The sequence below is a fragment of the Tauraco erythrolophus genome, chromosome 14 (genome assembly GCF_009769465.1).
Source record: "Tauraco erythrolophus isolate bTauEry1 chromosome 14, bTauEry1.pri, whole genome shotgun sequence".
NCBI lineage: Eukaryota > Metazoa > Chordata > Aves > Musophagiformes > Musophagidae > Tauraco > Tauraco erythrolophus.
This window is the reverse complement of record NC_141478.1, coordinates 15,334,418-15,352,323: the sequence shown is the minus strand read 5'-3', so window position 1 is coordinate 15,352,323 and position 17,906 is coordinate 15,334,418. Positions and strand designations below refer to the sequence as shown.

At 43.9% G+C, this 17,906-nt stretch overlaps 1 protein-coding gene across 1 annotated transcript in view; it reads right to left on the bottom strand.

Annotated features, from left to right (window-relative positions):
- TCF12 (transcription factor 12) overlaps window positions 1-4,198 on the bottom strand; it is a 173,169-nt gene extending 168,971 nt beyond the window's left edge. The window contains 3 exon segments of the mRNA XM_086620007.1: window positions 1,921-1,993; window positions 2,835-2,934; window positions 4,162-4,198. Coding sequence (XP_086476133.1) covers window positions 1,921-1,993; window positions 2,835-2,909 — 148 coding nt within the window. The 5' untranslated portion in view covers window positions 2,910-2,934; window positions 4,162-4,198.
- Window positions 4,199-17,906: the final 13,708 nt, after the last annotated feature.

Below are 17,906 nucleotides of genomic sequence, written 5' to 3'. Positions count from 1 at the left end.
TAAAACATTGTTTGTCCTAGAAGTTACAAGACACTTGAAATTCAAGCAAGATCACAATTAAATCAGAGTGCTAGAAATTAAATGCCTACACTTTGTCAATGATCTTAACACAGTCTTCCTGAAACACTAAACACTGACTCAGAACACAACCAATATAGAAGTTTGTCACCTCTGACTCTTGCAGAGTAATCCCCCTAGGTCAAGGCTTAGGCTGTAACATTACAAGAATCAGGGCATATAATCCCACTAACCAGTAAATCTCTACAACTAGAAATGTTTTGAGTTAAAACCCGCAACTATATATCATTATCATTTCCAAAGGGAATTCAGTTGAGGTTGTAACTTGTTTCACTGCTGCAGTGTATTGCTCGCGATTGTTATCTATGTGAAAATATATCACATCAGTAAAGAAATTTAAGGAGTCAACAACATCGTTTCTCAAAAAAAAACAAGTAATCTAGTATTGTGTCTTCTGGGACAACCAAGGAAAGAAGGGGAAACATTGCCTACAAATAGTCGCATTACCTAAGACTGATCTAAGAGCTAAAGTGAAAAGGAAAGTATTATTGTTCACAGAAAATCATTCTACTTGTTCAGGAAAAGCAAGGGGGAAGGGGGATGAGAAGCTCAAGTTGTGCTCCCCACAACAAGTCTTAGCTGCCTGAATGCCTTTTAAAACAAGCTTTTCAGAAACAATTGTCTTGAATACTTGTATCAAAAAAAAAAAAAAAACAACCACAAACCTACATTATGTAAGGATTTGCTGTCTTACTATTGCCTGTAACTTAAACCTGAGGTACTTGCAAAGGGCAAGTCAAAACCACATATATTTTAGGAGGGAAAAAGTAAAATGCTTCTTCAAGTATGCTACAATTACAATATCTGCTATATATTTTCATTAAATTAAATGTGGAAGATAGTCTCTGAAGAGTTGGTGAACTTATACAATTCAGAAGTTTTAAGAAGCTTTTAAAAATAAAAATTCTGAAGTGTCACTAAAATGCCAGGTGTCATTTGGACTCTCAAAGTAACAGTTCTGACAATGTAAGAAGTAAACAGGTGATGTTACTGCACAATTTCAACTACTTTACTCCTCTACTGGCATTCTAAAAAAATATTTTCATTAACCTTAACTAAAAACACAAACATCACTTTGTTGTACTCATAAAAACAAAAACATGACTTCACTATATTCACAGAAAATAAGCATGCATAAAAAATAACAAAACGCGTTGTCAAAAAGTTACTTTAGTTTCTCTTTTGCAAGTAGTAATAAATATACCCTTTACAAGAATGATACAAAGAATATGTTAAAAAATTACACTGATTTCTTGTTACAGGCTCAGTTTAGAAGTCTCTGAGAACAGCCATTAGGTGAACCTCAAAAGACACTGAAGCCACAAAATACATCCATCACGTAAAGACAGTTACCTTTTTTCCAGATGCACTGATTAAGGTTCAACATGAGAGAATTCTGTTTGTCAAGACTTTGAGAACTACACAGCAGTAGAAATAATTTTCACTACATGGCATTTTACTTAAGTGTTTTCTCCCTTTCCTACAGGGGCTAGGAAATACTTCGTTTGAACAGGTAAGTTTGATTTTATCAAACAAACAAAACCAAAGAAGCCATTCATTTTTAACAAAACAGACAGACAACTCGCATGTCAGTATGACTAGAAATACCTAACACTTCACTGTACTGGGACAAGTAGAGGAACTACACAGAGAAAATCTGTGGTTAAAGTTAACAAAACATGTTATAAAGTCAGATCAAAAGAGGACCTCTCTAATTAATCTGAGTGTTTTACGAGATTATGTACAAATGACAGATTACCATAATCTGAGCATGCAAAGACTAAGCAAAAACACCAAGATCTAGTCATTACATGAACTTTATGTATCATGGATGCACCCTACCTGATCCACTGAACTGGCTGCTTCCTAGCGTAGTTGGTCTGGTTTTCCCACTATTAACAGGTGGGGAAAACATCTGCAAAACAAGAGAAAAAAAAAAAAAGATGTGTTTAAATTTGCTTTGAAACTCGGTGCTGAATTATTAATGTAAACTTAAAAGTTAATAGGAAACAATTATTTCGTTTTCTACTAGAAAATAAACAGAATAGAAGATTTATGTTTAGACCCATAAAACCAATAGGCTAAAAGCACTCCTTGCAATTTATTAATACCACTAAAATGACTTTTCTATATGAAACCAAACAATTAAAAAAAAAAAAATTAAAAGGAGACCTGATGCTACTACGGCAATCTAAAATAGTTATTTATATATCTTAAATGTTGCTACTCAAAATATATCTCTTACTGAACTGTGAGTTTAAAGTCACTGGATAAACACAGTTTTTGAGAAGAAATATTCTTTTTCTATTATGTTTATAAATCAAGTACCTTTTTGAAATCCGTTAAAAGTATCGCACAGAAAATACCTATAATTTTCTAAGCCAAAATTACTGTACAAACTATCAATGAATAACCTCTGTTATTCACAGGCATTAAATTTTCTTTTGGTTTGTATAAAAAAAAAAAGAGAAGGGGGTGGGGGGGAAGGGAAACCTAAGTACCAGTGCCACACGCCAGCTTAACAAACGTTAATTATTAGATTATGCCAACACTGGGTCAGCCTGATTTTAACCAGCTAAACCAATTGACCCAGCTGGTATTACGGTATTAAATCTGGAAGTCTAGACATTACATCAAAGTTCAGGTGTCCAACTTGGCTGAGAGGGGACCCAGCCCAGCCCCGCACGCTGCTGCCCCTACGCCTCAGCTCGCTTTACCACGCAGAAGTCACGAGAAGACCTCGGAGGAGATCCTACCGCACTGAAGTCCAGCAAGTCGCTCAGCTCCTTGTCCGTTCCTATAGCGGCCATCCTCTGCTGCTGGGAGTTCATCTTCCTCCGCTCCTCCGCTCACCTTCTAGGGCACAGGGAGAGGCACCGGAGTACTTCGCCACGGGGCTGCTGCCGACCCCCGGCGCCGGGAAACCAGCCGCCCCTGGCGAAGACGGGCCGCTGGTACCAGCACCCCTGCGGCGGGGGTGGGGGAAGCCCAGAGGAGCCCCGCTTTGCCGGGCGGGCTGACGGAATCGGCAGCTTCCCCGAACTAACCAACTCTCCTCAAGTTTCCGCAGGCTCCCGTTCCTCCCTCATTCCACTTCTCCCCCACCTCGAGCAAGGCGCAGCCACGCCGCCGCCAGGAACGAGGGCCCCCCCGGGCAGCCGAAAGCAAATAAACAGCCGCGGCCCGGCGCGGTCCGGAGAATTAGCGAGAGATTAAGTGACTCACTGTCTCCGCAACAATGGGGCTGACAAGCGGGGCGGGATGTGCCTCAGCGGAGCCATCTCTGCCCCGGCATTATCGCCGACCGCCTTCCCCGGCGGTAGCGGCCCTCTCTCGCTTGCTCTCGCTCGCTCTCTCAGTCCCTCCCTCTCTCCCCGCCCGCCTGCGGGCCGCGACCGCCGCTCCGCGCTCGGGACCGCGGCGGGGCGGGAGCCGCCTCCGCGCACCGCACGCGCACACGCGGGGCTGGGCGCGCGCGCCGCCGCCGGGCGGGCGGAGGGGGGGGGGGGGGGAATGCGCGTGCGGCGCCGGGGGGGGGGGCGTGCGCGCGCCCGCCGCTCGGCGGGAGGAGGGCGGGAAGGAGGGGCGGCGGGTCCGCGCCCTCCCTTGTGCCCGGCGGGCGCCGCGGGGGAGCGGCGGGGGCGCTGCCGCCGCCCCGCTCCCCTCCAAGTTTCGGAGCCACCCGGCGCGGTGGGGCCGGGCTGCGGCCGCCGCGCTCCTTTATGAGCGCTGGGAGCCGCGCAACGCGCACCGCGCGCCCCGAACGCCGCCCGCGGGGACTCGCTCCTGCCCGGGGCCGGGCGCCGCAGCCCGCTCGGGGTCCGCGGCCTGCCCCGCCGCCGGCGAGGACCCCGGCACGCCGCCCCGCCACCCGGTCCCCGCTGCCGCCCCTCGGGCTCCCCAGCGGCGCCCTCTCCTCCTCCACGGCCTCCTCGTCGCGGGCCCCCGGGCAGCGCTGCTCCCGCCCGGCCGCGGCCCCCTGCCCCTCGCCGTCGCCTCTGCCCCTGCGAGCGCCCGGCCGCCGCTTCCCTCCCCCCACCGCTCTCTCCCAACTTCTCCCGGCCCCTCGCCGCCCACACTTACCTGCTGCCCCCCGTACGCTCCGGTGACCAGGGCCGCGCCGGCGGCGGCGGGCGGGCCGCGGGCTGGGTGGGAGGCGACGAGCCGAGCGCTCCCCCCCCGCTGGAAGGAACTTGTGGGTTTCCCTCAGGCAGACATTTTTTGCTTACAGAGCCTCAGCACCACGTTCACGGCTCCGGCTCCGTATCCCTCCGCGCCGAGCGCCGCCACGGCCTTAACCCTTGACGCGCCGCGCCGCCACCGGCCGGCGGCGCGCGGGCGGCGCCTCAGCGCTGGCGGCGGCCCCACCGACACCCCTTGAAGCCGCCCCGGCACCCACCTCACCGCCGGGACGCCCCAGCAGCAGAGGCGGATGGCGGCGGGGCCGGGCCTGGGCCCGGCAGCCGCCCGCACCCCAGCGCAGGAGCGCGGCGGGCGCGTGCCGCGGAGCAGAGGGAAGCGGGACCCATCGGCCTCCGGCCCGCTTAGGGGATACCGCAACGGGCACCCACAAAAACACCCCCCGCACGGGAACAGCCCCCTCCCCACCGCTCCCCAACTCATCCAAACCGCCAGCACAAACCTCGACATGGAGCACTGACGTGCCTCAAAATACGTTATCACGCTCACCCCGACTCCACGGACCCTAAAATACGCCTAAATACTTTTAATATAGCAATATACAGGCTTACTTTTCAAAATGAAATTGCATGTGATTACGTTGAGCTTTAAACATTCATTACTAGCTTCCTCTCAAATACCCACAATTAAAACCGTAACATGCCAAAGCACAAAGATATCTATGTTAATACAAGAACACGCATTCAAATAAATTCTGCCGTTCTCTACGACAAACGGGGGATGCTGAAGGTGAATCAGCCCAACGGTTTCGGTGCAGGAACGGGAACCAGTGTGCGAAGAACCCGTGCCCCCATTTGGGTCCTGCCACCGCTACAGACAAATCACTCTTTTGTGCTCCATCTCCTTCCTCATAAAACAGCAGTACGAGCCTGTCCTGCTGGGAAGTTTATTTCGTCTCCGTAAGCCACTCCGATACACCAGCCTAACTGCACGGCTTCTCCTAACGGCGAGGAGCGCGCTCCCGGTGCGCAGCCCGTGCTCCCGGTGCACGCACGTCTCTCGAGCTTGCAGAGCCCCCAGGTGGCACCGACTTGCCACCACCTGGCTCTCGGCCTGCTCTTCTGACCCCAGCTACCGAGGGCTACCTACGCCTTCTCTCCAAAAGGGAGAATTAAAAAATAATAATCTCTGCAGCTACAGGGATACTATTCTTTTGGAGCAGGGGGGCTTACAAAACACAAGGGCGATCAAAAAGGATACTTAAAATTCTGGAGATCCTAAAATGCCCCAGGGAAATAGTAAGTGCAGTAAGGAAGGGCACACTGTGTGTAGGAGAGTTCATCCCTCACAGGCTGCTGCTTGGAAGCCCCCCTGGTTCGGAAAGCAGCAGGTTGTACAGAGGGCTCTCCAGCCTCATGTCCGTCCCTTCCAACTCAACTCTTTCCCACCCCCAGATCCCGACTGCGACATCTTCCGGAGGAAGGGGAAGGTGATAGCAAACTTACCACCCTCAGGCAAAGACAAACTGGAGATTCTGGAGCCTTAAAACATTCTCCTTCATATTCCTCCCGTATATGCGACGTACTGGATGATCATCTGGCCTTGTGATTCTATGAATATTCATATATTTCCCACTTAGAAATGCAGGAAGCAATTTGTATTAAAATATCAACACAGTGACTTCCATTCTCTGTGCCCCTGAGGGACATAAATATGTACTTCTTCCCTTTGATGTATAAATAATACTTCACTTTAGAGGAAAACACCCAGTGACAGAGATCTTTATACATTTCAGGAGGAACGGTCTTTAACGTATTTTAGGTAGGGGGAAGATCCGTCATTTATATACTGTGAAAATACCGTTGTTTCTCTTGAAGTGTTACTTTTTAACCACTATTAATACTCAGTACCAGTTAGTACAGCTGCAACACTGATAAGCACTGATTAGAAAACTGGCTAAATTTAATGAAGGTGGAAGCAATAATGCTAAAAATTATTTGTACTGCTGTGTCATTGTATTAAAATTAAAACTTAATTTCAAATACAATACTTTTTACTTGCCTTCTGACCTAAGATTTTAAGGTTCACATTTGTAGGCTTTTATTTGCAGGTAAAAAACTTTAAGTGGAAGATGATACATCCACATAATTCATGACCCAGGGTTTAAAGATACACAAGATACCAGAAGACAGTTCATTTAGTCCACAGTGACACGTCACTTTCTCAGGCAGATTACCAAAAGTCACATCACAGCAGCCATTCTTCTGCATCACATCTCTATGGGTTGACTGTCCTCTCTGGGAAACATTTCCAGGCATCTGCAGAAACATGATCAGAACATAAACGAAGTTTCCAGAAATTATGCCAGACAACTTAGCAAGTACCCAAGGCCTCAGGGAAGGTGGCCCAAAATATATCGTGATTCTGACCTAAACGAAATTGCTCTGGGGAGCTAAAATTGTAACGAGTTGGCCAATCCAGAAATTTCAAAAGAAACTCATGCAGGTAGCTTAATTAAAACTGTTGTGAAAGAGATTAGTAACTATCACACCCTGTATTACAATAAAATTCTGAGAGATTTAACCTAATGTTTCCTGAGTACTCAACATCATCTCCCACATTGGTGAGATCTGGAATCCTTAACCTGTTCAGTTTTTAGCCCCTGATGGTGTAACACTGATCAGAATTAACACATACACTTGAAACACTGAGACACAAAATTCTATGTCCAGGCAATACTGTTTCACCTGTTCTCAGAACTTCCAACCCCTTTCTCAAGCTGCTACTTAACTTGGTATCCTTTCATTTCTGCCACTCCCTATCAATTCTGTCTGCTCACTGCAAAGATAGGAGTTAGAAAAAAAATGCATTGCATATCCTTATCCTGTCATAGCCATAACCAGAAAATGAAACAGAAAACACTGCGGTCAACACTTAAAAACAACAACAAAAACCCAAAACACAACAAAAAACTCAAAAAACAAACTCTCTGCTTTTAGCTATTTAGAGATATTTATAAGAAAATATGAGCAAATAAGACACTGTAAACATTTTAAAAAACATTTGAAGAAATAAGTATATGAAACCTGCTTTGGACAATTACAAGATTTTTCCATTTGTAACAAAGAAAATACTTCCAGCTTCATTCCTGCTTCAATCCCTAGTTACGGTCCTTTCCTTACCAAAGTGCAAATGCAGAAAACATACTACACAAATCATACAAAAACTAAAAACTTCCAGCTTCGCTGTGATACAACAGCACCTTCCTTATACATTACATAGAAGGCTTAAACACTACCATCTTCTGCAACTGTTACACCTTTTTTCCTTTCACTTCTTTAAAAAATAAAAGGTCTTTTCTACCTAGGGAGCAATGGATCATATGGATAGCACAGAAATAGAGGAGCAAATATAAAACCCAATCATTTTGCTAGTGATTTTGTCAGCAAGGACTCCAGCAATCAGGGCTCAATTCCTGAAGATGCTTTCCCAATTATATCATAATTGGTGAGTTTTGTATTGAGACAAAAGAATTTAGAAGTCTTGTGGATAAATACCCTTTTCTTAGAGAAGTGTTAGTCTGTCGTGGAGTAGTGCAAGTAACAGGCAGGTAAAGCCATGCACACAAATTCATCGGTGAACTCCAGACTCTGACAGAGCATACGACACAACTGTAAATCTTTACGGTAACAGCCCTGACAGCTGATCTACCAACATCAATATGGCCCGCTACCAACCAGAGCAATCAGGGAATTGCTAGTTGCCAGATGGCATTGGCAACATTCTTCCGCATGCTTCAACGTGACCATGAAAATGAAGAATTACATACAGGACATTAAAAAATTAAGAGGAATATAAAAACCAAATCACTTGAGCACAAACCCCTGAAAATATCACACGCACACACTGTTTCCACAGCCTTCGTGAATTGCTTTCCACCCACTCCTTAAAGGAAAAAAATTTAATATAGCAGACAGCTGTTGTGCATTCAGGGATGTGAGAAAATGTATTCCGTATTACTATTTAATGTATCATGCCTGTGTGAATAAAATCATTAAGCTTGCATGTCTCCTTTTGGTTTATTTATTCTTAAATTTACACACACTGAATTAATTCACCACCACCACCACCCAAACTGTACCAGCTCCTAGAGTGTTCCCTGACAGAGCATTTGACCCAGGATGGAGTTTTCACTGGAATGGCTCCTTTAAATCAACACATATGTGCTCAGCATCCATCCACAGCCAGCAATTTATCCATGATAAATGCTGTTGCTCAGCAAAACCAGAGCCCTGGAGAGAAGTCAGCAAACCTCCTTTCCTGCTCCAGTTGGTTTGTGTTTTGTTTTTTTTTTTAACAACAAATTCCCATCCTCATCTAAACCACTGAGTCCTTTCTCCTGCTTCTAGTGGACTTCTCAACAGACAACAATGCTCATTCAGAGTCTGCAATAAGGAGAACACAAGTCTGTTTCCTGCAACTAAAATGGACAAAGCAATTCCATTTTCTCACTGACTTGTTCCTGCGGTCACCTGGAATCTGACTCAAGCCAATAAAAATTAATTAAAAGATTTTTGTTGTCATGCATGAAGGTTTTGGATGAAGCTCTCAGGGAAGCATTATGTTCTTCCTACAGCGCTTCCTTCCAAAGCAGGCTTTGGAAAAATGTCCTACAAATGAGCTTACAGCTGTATTCCTATGACCAGGCCTCATGGCTGCGCAGTGCTTGCTGTTATCAGTACAGCCCATCTTACAGATAACTGAATTTGCTGCCTCACTTGCTGCCTGCTATATTTACCTCGTGGTAATTAAAATTATATAACATACATTATGTAACATATTCTACAACAGGAACGATTTAGAACATTTGCAGGAGGCCAAGACGGCAAAACCTCTCACCAAACAGTATTTATTACTTAGGAGGCGAGCAGGCTGACCGCTGTAAAGCCAAAACCTGTTTCTGTGGGGCACTGACAGCCACACTTAGTCTGTCAGTGCCGCTGACACAACGTGCGTCGACAAGTACTTCTGGCTCGGTGGAAAATAGGTAAAAGCTTTCGGGCGCCGTAAGGGACGACCTCCACCGAAGGAATTCTTACAAAAGCAGAAAGTTGACTGGGGACAAGGAGAAAAAAAAAAAAAAGAATATTAAAAGGAGATATCGCGGCAGAAGGGCCCCACGCGAGGTGGCCTCTTCCGTCCCCGGTCCCCGCGGCAGCGCCCGGCCCTGCACAGCGGGGCCTCCCGCCGGCCGTGACCGCAACCGGAGATCCCGGCGCCGGCACAGCCGCTCGGCGGGCCGTGGGGGCTGGCGCCCGCCGCGCAGGCCAACGCGGGCGGCGGGGCAAGGGCCGCCGAGAGGCGCGGAAAGTTGCGCCCGCCCCGCCGGCGGATCCCCCGGTAAGAGCTGCCCCAGCGCAGCGCCGCCGGGCGCCGCGGAGAGCCCTGCGCAAGGCGGAGCGCGGCCCGCCCCCAGCGCCGCCCCGGACGCGCCGAGTCTCGCTTCCCCGGGGCCGGCCGCCACGGGGGGGGCGAGGCGGGGGCCCGAAGTTGGCCGTGCCCGCCCGGCCCCCTCCCCGCGCCGCCCCAGCTCCGCAGCCGCGTGCGCACCGCCGCCCCTCAGCGCGGCCGGCGGCGGGGAAAGCACCCGGCACCCTGCACCCGGCGGCGGCCCCGCTCCCCGCCGCGGCGGCCGAAAGTTGCGCGCCCCAAACAATGCGGCGAGGACTATTTGTCCTTCCGCCGGCCGGCTGGGGAGAGGGGGAAGGGAGCGGGGCGGGAGGGGCCGGGGGCCGCGCCTCGCCGCGGGCTCCCGGGGGGGGGCGGAGCGGGGCGGCTGACCCCACCCCGGGGCCGGTTATGAAAGCCGAGGGAGCGCGGCCTGGCCCTGTCCCGCCGAGGCCGGGGCGGCTGCGGCGCGCTGCGCCATCCCTGCCGTCGGCCCGTCCCGGGCAGCGCCGAGCGCCCTTGCGGGAACCACGTCCGGGCGCGGGGCAGCGCCCCGTCCCGTCCCGGCACCGCCGCCCTGCGCCTCGCCGCCGGGCGCCCGCGGTACAGCGGGCACGGCGGCAGCGACCGAAACGGCTCGTCCCTGCTCGGGGAAAAAAACTCCTTTATAAACTCAGAAGACACAGATGACAACAAAGACTCACGTAACTGGGATCATAAAAGGAAGCTATTTTCAGTGAGGAAATTAATAGTTTAATAAAAGCTTTACGTTTCCCATGTAAACTATAAGCCCTTCACTACAAATTTTTGTGATTGATTGCATCATACGGTTCAATGTGAGCAGTTCTGAAATATTCCTAGGGTAAGCATTACTGCTGAAAGCAACTGGGGCAAAGCCTCTTTCACCAAAAAGGTGTCTCACACTGAAAGACGTTGGCTAGATAGTGAGAATGGAGTTAATGTGCAGAGAAAGACAAAGCACGAGTATCACCATTTCTAGCCTGGGTTCCTAGGGAAATCACTTGCAGACAACTACACTGTGTTCATATGGATGGACACGTTTCATAAATAAACCATAAACTTATTTCACACACATTTAATGGAAACAGATTAAAGCAGAAAAAGGAGACTGTGCTGGTGCATCTCCTGAAGAAAAGACTAGTTGAGGGTGATCCTTGTCAGCAACCAAGGAACCCAGACACAGGATGCAAAGCCAGGGGAAGGAAACTTCAAGTAGTTTCCAGCAGAACAATTTCTGGTATTCTGCCTGCCACTGGGAGCTGGAACCAGCAATCTGTTTCACACAGACCTTTCTGAACATTTCCCCACCTCCAAAGTTTCTCAGGAGCCAGGAAATAATTGCTTTAATGTAATCAAAAGCCATATAATCCTCAGATAATGTTTTCCATTCTAAAGTTGCTTGGAAGAATGTAAGTGAAGTCTGACTACAGCCATTCATCAGCCAGTCCCAGATGGGCCTCTCATGCATGAGATTCCCACCGAACTAATTCCTTCCTTGGCACTGACGGGAACAGGTTCTCCCCCTCACACAACTGATGGACCATCAGATGATGCATTCTGGGGAACTAAAGGATGACAGAGAAGATCAAATGTACAGAGGAAAATTGCAGCTTTGCAGACCAGTAGGAACTCTTTAAACCCCACCCATATAGAACTACACTTCAAATTACACTGAAAAAACTTTCATTTCTTAAATCATTGGAGTGATAACACATTGTTCTGTCATTGATTTGGGGTCTTTTTGAGGTTTTAGGAAGGGAAAAAAAACAGGTTCCATTTTGGTGACTGCTGCAGCCTCATCTTAGGTGGACTCGCATATGAAGAAAATTGTGAATATTCGAGTATTTCCCTCATAAGTTATCATGATTATTTTGTCCAACAACATTATCTGCAGAGCACATCAGATTAATTTTCATTTGGGAATACAATTGTGGGTAGTCTCCATGTCATATGTATTTATAGTTTCATTCTAATTAATATAAATATTTCTGTTAGAAATAAGGGACAGCTCCACAAATGTTCTCTTCATAGAACTACCAACTACATTTCTTGTTCTTCTTATGTGAATCATAAGGATTGAGCTCCACATCTCAATATTTTGCTTTTATGTGGCTCTTAACATAGTAAAATCTGGAGAAGTTGACTCAATTATTGAAGATACTTGATTATCTAAGATCCAGAAAATCCTGGTCATCTGTCTTAAGAGTGGAAAAAAAAACAGTTTCAGAAATAATAATGTGACAGAATTACAGTGTATAGCATATTGCTGCTCTGACCTCTGACCATAAAGTGTTTCCATGACAGACATGCAAATGTTCAAGGCCAGATTACTTCAACAATGGTACCCATGCTTTTGATGGAACTAGTTTGCACTATCTCATCCGATCTCCTCTTTTATCATATGTAGATGAGACATCTTACACATTCACATGGTTTTAACAGTCACATGCAGATACTTATTGCAACTACATAGTTTCCAGATGCTACAGAATAGTACAGCATCCTATTCAAGAATGTCCAACAGAAATTTTATGAGTTTGCACTCAAACTAGAAACTAATGTAGAAAATTACACATGTTGTACCATATAGTATGTGGTTCCATTCAGGTCTCAAGTGTAGAGCTGAAATATAGTTCAAAGAAAGTGAATTTAGATTTCAGTGTTACCTTTCTCTTTTTGGGAGGGGTTTACCTTCTAAACTGCATATTTACGCTTTCAGTTCTTCTGTGCTTACAAAGCACTAGTTATAACTTCCAGAGCCATCATACATCACAGGTAATCCTACCCTAGCTTCAGGTCCTGGAGAGCCGGCATGTTTCAAACAGAGGCTTCTGAATGAAATACGACCCTTAATCAAGTTTCAACAGCTTATAAGAACAGAGAACATAAAGGCCATGCTGCTCAGACCAAAGGTCCACCTATCTCCAAAGTAACAACCCACTATAGTGTCTATTCTTTCCAGTTTAATCTCTTGTATGTTCCCAATGTAGTGACTATTCAGTGGGATTCTGGAGAGCGGAGATGGGTTTGGCCCTGTGCCCATTCCTGGTATTGCATTGTTTCCAGAGAAATTAGAAAGATCAATCATTAGCCAGTACAGGATATTCAGGGAAGTATGGAAGAACCAGGCACAAGGAGAGTCATCCTTCATCTGGCATATTCCCCCTTCTGCCAATAAGAACATTAAGAATTTCTCAAGCAAGAAGTTGAATTTGATTATTGTTCTTAATGTCATTGAGGTTTTTTATTAGTTTCTTTGGTTCATGTTGAACCATTTTAACTATTTGGCAGCTGTACATGTAGAGATCATGAAAAAAAAAGTCAGTGAATAACTAGACTTTTTAACACTGTCAATAGGGTAAACATATTCCATGAGGGCAATTCTTTGAAAGTCAGCAAAGGAAATCCAAGCCTTGAGGAGGAAGACTTGTATGTGTTCTCCATCAAATACAGGATAAATATATTGCCATTGAAAGCTCTAAGGGCCAAGTTTGATTTTAGTCAGTCATTTTACATTCCCTACATCACCTTATCTCTAGTAGTAAAATTAAGGTTTTACAATATGGAACATACTGTGATTAGCCCAGGGTTTCATGGTTAGTTTGTGACTGTATGCAAGCTGCTGCCTCTTGGTTGCTGGGCAGACCAAGCAGAGTGGTTAAAGGTCAGTCTCTCTCTGCATTTGCCTTAGTAGGACTCAGGGTCTTTTACACAGATTCTTATTTTCAGGAAACTTGTAGACATTTAGTATCTTTGAGTTAGGTACCCTCTGTTAAAATGGATTAAAATTGGAAAATCCATTTAAAAGTTATTGGAAAGACAGACAGACAGATGAACGGGTAGCGTAACCACATAAACTCATCTTCCATAAAGAAAAAACAGAATAAAAGCGGTTATAAAAGGTACTTGCCATAATACTGTTCTGATTGAAGTTGATGGATACAAAGCTGTTGGCTTCAAAGGAGGACCAAAATATAGCCCATCTAGCGTCCCTTCAGTAGTATTTCCAGCATGAACGTCACAGCCTGTCAAAATAATTCATATTACAAGTGCAAATTTTTCATTAAGTTCTGTAAGAAAAACTGTTATTTCAAAGCCAAGAGGTTTTTCTTTCTAACATTGTTTTGCATTAATCTCCTCTTTTTCAAACTGCACAAAAAATTCAAATTAGTTGTATAGCTCAAGGCAATTCCAAAGTTTACATTCATTGTTGACGGTGATTGAAGTGATGGTCATTAGAGACCTGAGCATTGCCATCAGGGTCCTGGCTCAGAACTGAAAATTGAGGGGTTGCTGAGCCCAAGCTGAAGTTCAGAACATACTTTCATCTCTGGGAGGCAAGAATTACAGTACAGTTTGCAAATTTTTTTCAATGTCAGACTCAGTTTACGGTTTTTGAAAGGCTACTGTTGCAAAAATAAGTTTGAATACTGCCTTCCGCTTCATAGCTTTAAACATTACAATCCCTGTTCTTACTTTTAATGTTAAGGAAAACATTTTAGCAGCACAAACAGAAAACTTGCAGCAGAATCTTGCCCTCCTGAACATCTCAAAGTTTAGGTTTCTCTTCAGTGGAGCTATGATTTTCTCTCTGGGCTTTCAACCCTGTCAATAATCAAGTAACTTCGTATAGGCCAAGTTTAATTTTCTTTATCTCAGTTGCCTCATATGTAAAATGAGAGTAGACAATAACCTCTCTTAAAGGGTTGCCAAGAAGAACTAAACTGCAAGATCTTCAAATGAAACACATAGTAAAAAAGGTTTTAAGTAACTTAACATTTAAAACTAGAAGTGGATAATATTCTGCATACCTCTATGACTAAATTTTAATTTGGATTATAGGATAGCTGTACACAAAAAAACCTTAGGTGATTTATACAAGTTACCAGCAAGGATATACTACCTTCATTTTAAAAAGCTAATAATGTTCATCTAAAAAACCCTCATTCTTGCTTTTCCATACACAAAGATTAAAAGAGACACTGTCCTACAACATCTTTAAATATCTTTTCAAACTTTATGAGAAATATATTTTAAAATTACTGCCTCTAGAAGTATTACTAGAATATATACGACCTGCGTTTCCTAACAGCTGTACAATACCTAAAAAAATACCTCAAGATACTATTACCTGTGAAAGCAAGGATTTTCTAAATATTTTTGTATGCAGAGACAATAAACTTAGCCTTCTTTTCTCTGTTTCTCTGATCGTGTTTTAAAATACGTATTAATTTCAACAGGAAACAGTTTCTATGGTTACACCTTCTACCTGATATTATAAAAACACTGTAAAACATATGTTACAACTCAGTATCAATATAGTCTTTAAATTCTCCTTAAATAACAAAAGAGAAACTATTAGAATATCAATTAAGTGAGACCTGCTTGTTGGGGGTGCAAGTGTTGTTTGTTGAGTATTTTTGGTTTTATGCTGCAGCTGTGATTTGTATATTTATGGTGGTTACACTGGAATGGTAAAATAGCATGAGGTAGGTATATCTAAAAATAAAAATGTTTTACTTCTTAGCCTGTGAGACAAGGCCATTTCTTGGACAACTCTAAACAAGAAGGAAAATACCCTTCATAGTAAATTTTACAGTTATTTAGGCACTTGTAGCTTATAAATAAAATAAAACATTATAGATGTTTACTTTGAGTTATTACTTATTTGCATTCCACATTTTCAGACCATGTTTTTCACCTCTCCATTATAGCATACGCAATACCCCAAAAGATGTCCAGACCTGTAATAGCTGGCATATATGCCAGTCTGGGAAAAAGGCCATAGAATAGCTAAAGCTTAACTTTGAAAAAGAGGTCTCCAGCTTTTATTTTCCATAGGAGAGGCTTTATTTTGATTGGTAAGAAAACAGTTTCAAGAAGCCTGTAAGACCTTTCTTGAGACAAGATGAGTTTCCTGCGGGACTGCTTTTCAGACTGCCAGTTAATGACAAACAGTGATACTTTGGTATGTAAGCAACTCTAACTGCCACGACATGAGAGAATACCAGAACTGTCACCTTTATATCATGATTTCATGATACTGGTCTTGTGACCTGCTCAGTGTCACCTTCTTGGTCTGACTTAGCTCTGCTGTACTTAGGACACCTGGTCATCTCTAAATTTTATTTGATTCGTTGACCTTCTGAGGTCCCTTCCAATGTGAATTATTCTATGGTCTTGTGATCCTATGATTCTTCATATGAGTTGGTTTAACAGTTCTTTTAAGCCCTCACACCAGCAGAGAAATTGTGCATGGAAAACCACGAAACGTACACAGAACTTTCTCACAAAGGATGGAATGATGATACTTCTGACCTACAGTGAGTCTTTAGAAAGGTTAGCAATGAAATATCAGATAGCACCTCAAATGTAGAAGAAAAATCAAACCACTTTGTTTAGCATGATGTAAAGCCAAATTAAAACTAGGACAGAAAGCTTTGGGGGGAATAGACACATGCTAAATAAAAGTGGCTGCTGCCACTGTCACCCTGCAGGGCCTTACAAGATATCATGGAAAGTGTCAACGTGATTTATTTTTATGAATTATTCCTATGGGCATTATGTATGTATTCTGTGAAGATTAAAAGCAGTTGTTTCTTTAGGGATACCACATTAAGAATCAGCATAATTTTATAGTTTAATTTTGTAAAATAAAAGATCCCACTCACTGGGGACAATAGAATCAGGACAATAGAACAAATATCATACACAAATCCCATTACAGCACAATTCACAAGGCAGAATACATTTTTAAAAGCCAATGAAGTCAGAAATGAAAGAGATGAGGCAATGAGCAAAAATATTTTCCAGTTTTGAAGCAATGTACTCAGAGATACATTTCCTGTATTGTAGGATTTAATTTTCTTAGTTGCATCTGTTAGCCCTTCAAGAGTTTACGAAGTGGTTCACGCTGTTGCCCACTTTTTCTTTTAAAGAGGTCAATTGCCTGTAGAGGCACCAATTTCAGAAGAGTCTCTAATTTCAACCCACATTGAGCAAGACCATCATTATCTCAAAAACATTACTTCAAGTGGGTTTCGTGTCTTTCTAATAATCCATACTGAAAGACACACTACACTTGCTACAGGACTACTAACTATGTAAGTTTATACAGTAATTAATCACAGTAGAGTATTTTTTTGTGCAGTGCTGTACAGAAGCTTCAAGAAGTACACAGCTCACCTGTTTCAGCATCAGAAAGCATTTAATGAACGGCCTCTAGAGCCTGCACCGATTACCTTCTTGGTTCTGACTGTAGTTATGAAGTTTCCACCAGAGTATGTGTAGTTCCAACAGGTGCTGATTTTGACGTAGACAGTACTCCCTACACTTTTAGCCACTGCTCTCTGGGAAAACTATCACTGTATGCAGGAAGACTGTCAGAATTTTCTTTTGCTAAAACCTTCTAGGACCAGACTTGGTTGTTGACTGTGGCTGATATCCATGCTGAAGGGCTCAACTCTGAACCTTGCTCACTTTGTCAGATACAACCAGGATATGTTTAAAGCTTTAGGCGATACAGAAGGTTTACTCCTGTGCATAACAGGATGCAAAAATAACCCATGTTTTTACTTTATATGTAAAGCAAATATCTACTTCTAAATATAAAATATCTCCTATCATTAACTTCAAAGATTATTAGTTCATTTAATTTTGCATATATGTAAATAACTACTGTCATCTTGTCATACTTCTATATTCCCTTTTTTTTTCCTTGTTGTCTCATAGCGTGTTGTGATTAGGGTAGACTCTTGGTTCTTAAAATTGTTTTGTCTTTATCATTAAATGCAAATTTTTGTGGCAGACCACTTATGTATGAAAATGTAAATTCACTTGAGCATTAGTTATATGCGTATATATCTACATATGTATTTATACATATATTTGTTAACTATAGCATAAAGTACTTGAAAAGATGTATTATAAAAGATTTGTTAGAACTGTTATTTATTAAATGAAGGGTTTTTTTTAAAGGATGTCCCAGGTACTTACTGAAGTATAGAGTCTCTTTTATATAGATTCAGTTCTAGTTAAATAAGCTTCCTAAAAACACCTATAGACATAAACCCAAGACAAATTAGGAAAACTGATTCTGTCACATTCTAGAGGTAGTGATAAGGTAATTTATCACTTATAAAGGGACTTCAAAAGTTCAGGAGCATTGGGGCACTATATATCAGAGAGAAAGTCAAGTTCATAAATGACTCACCAAATGT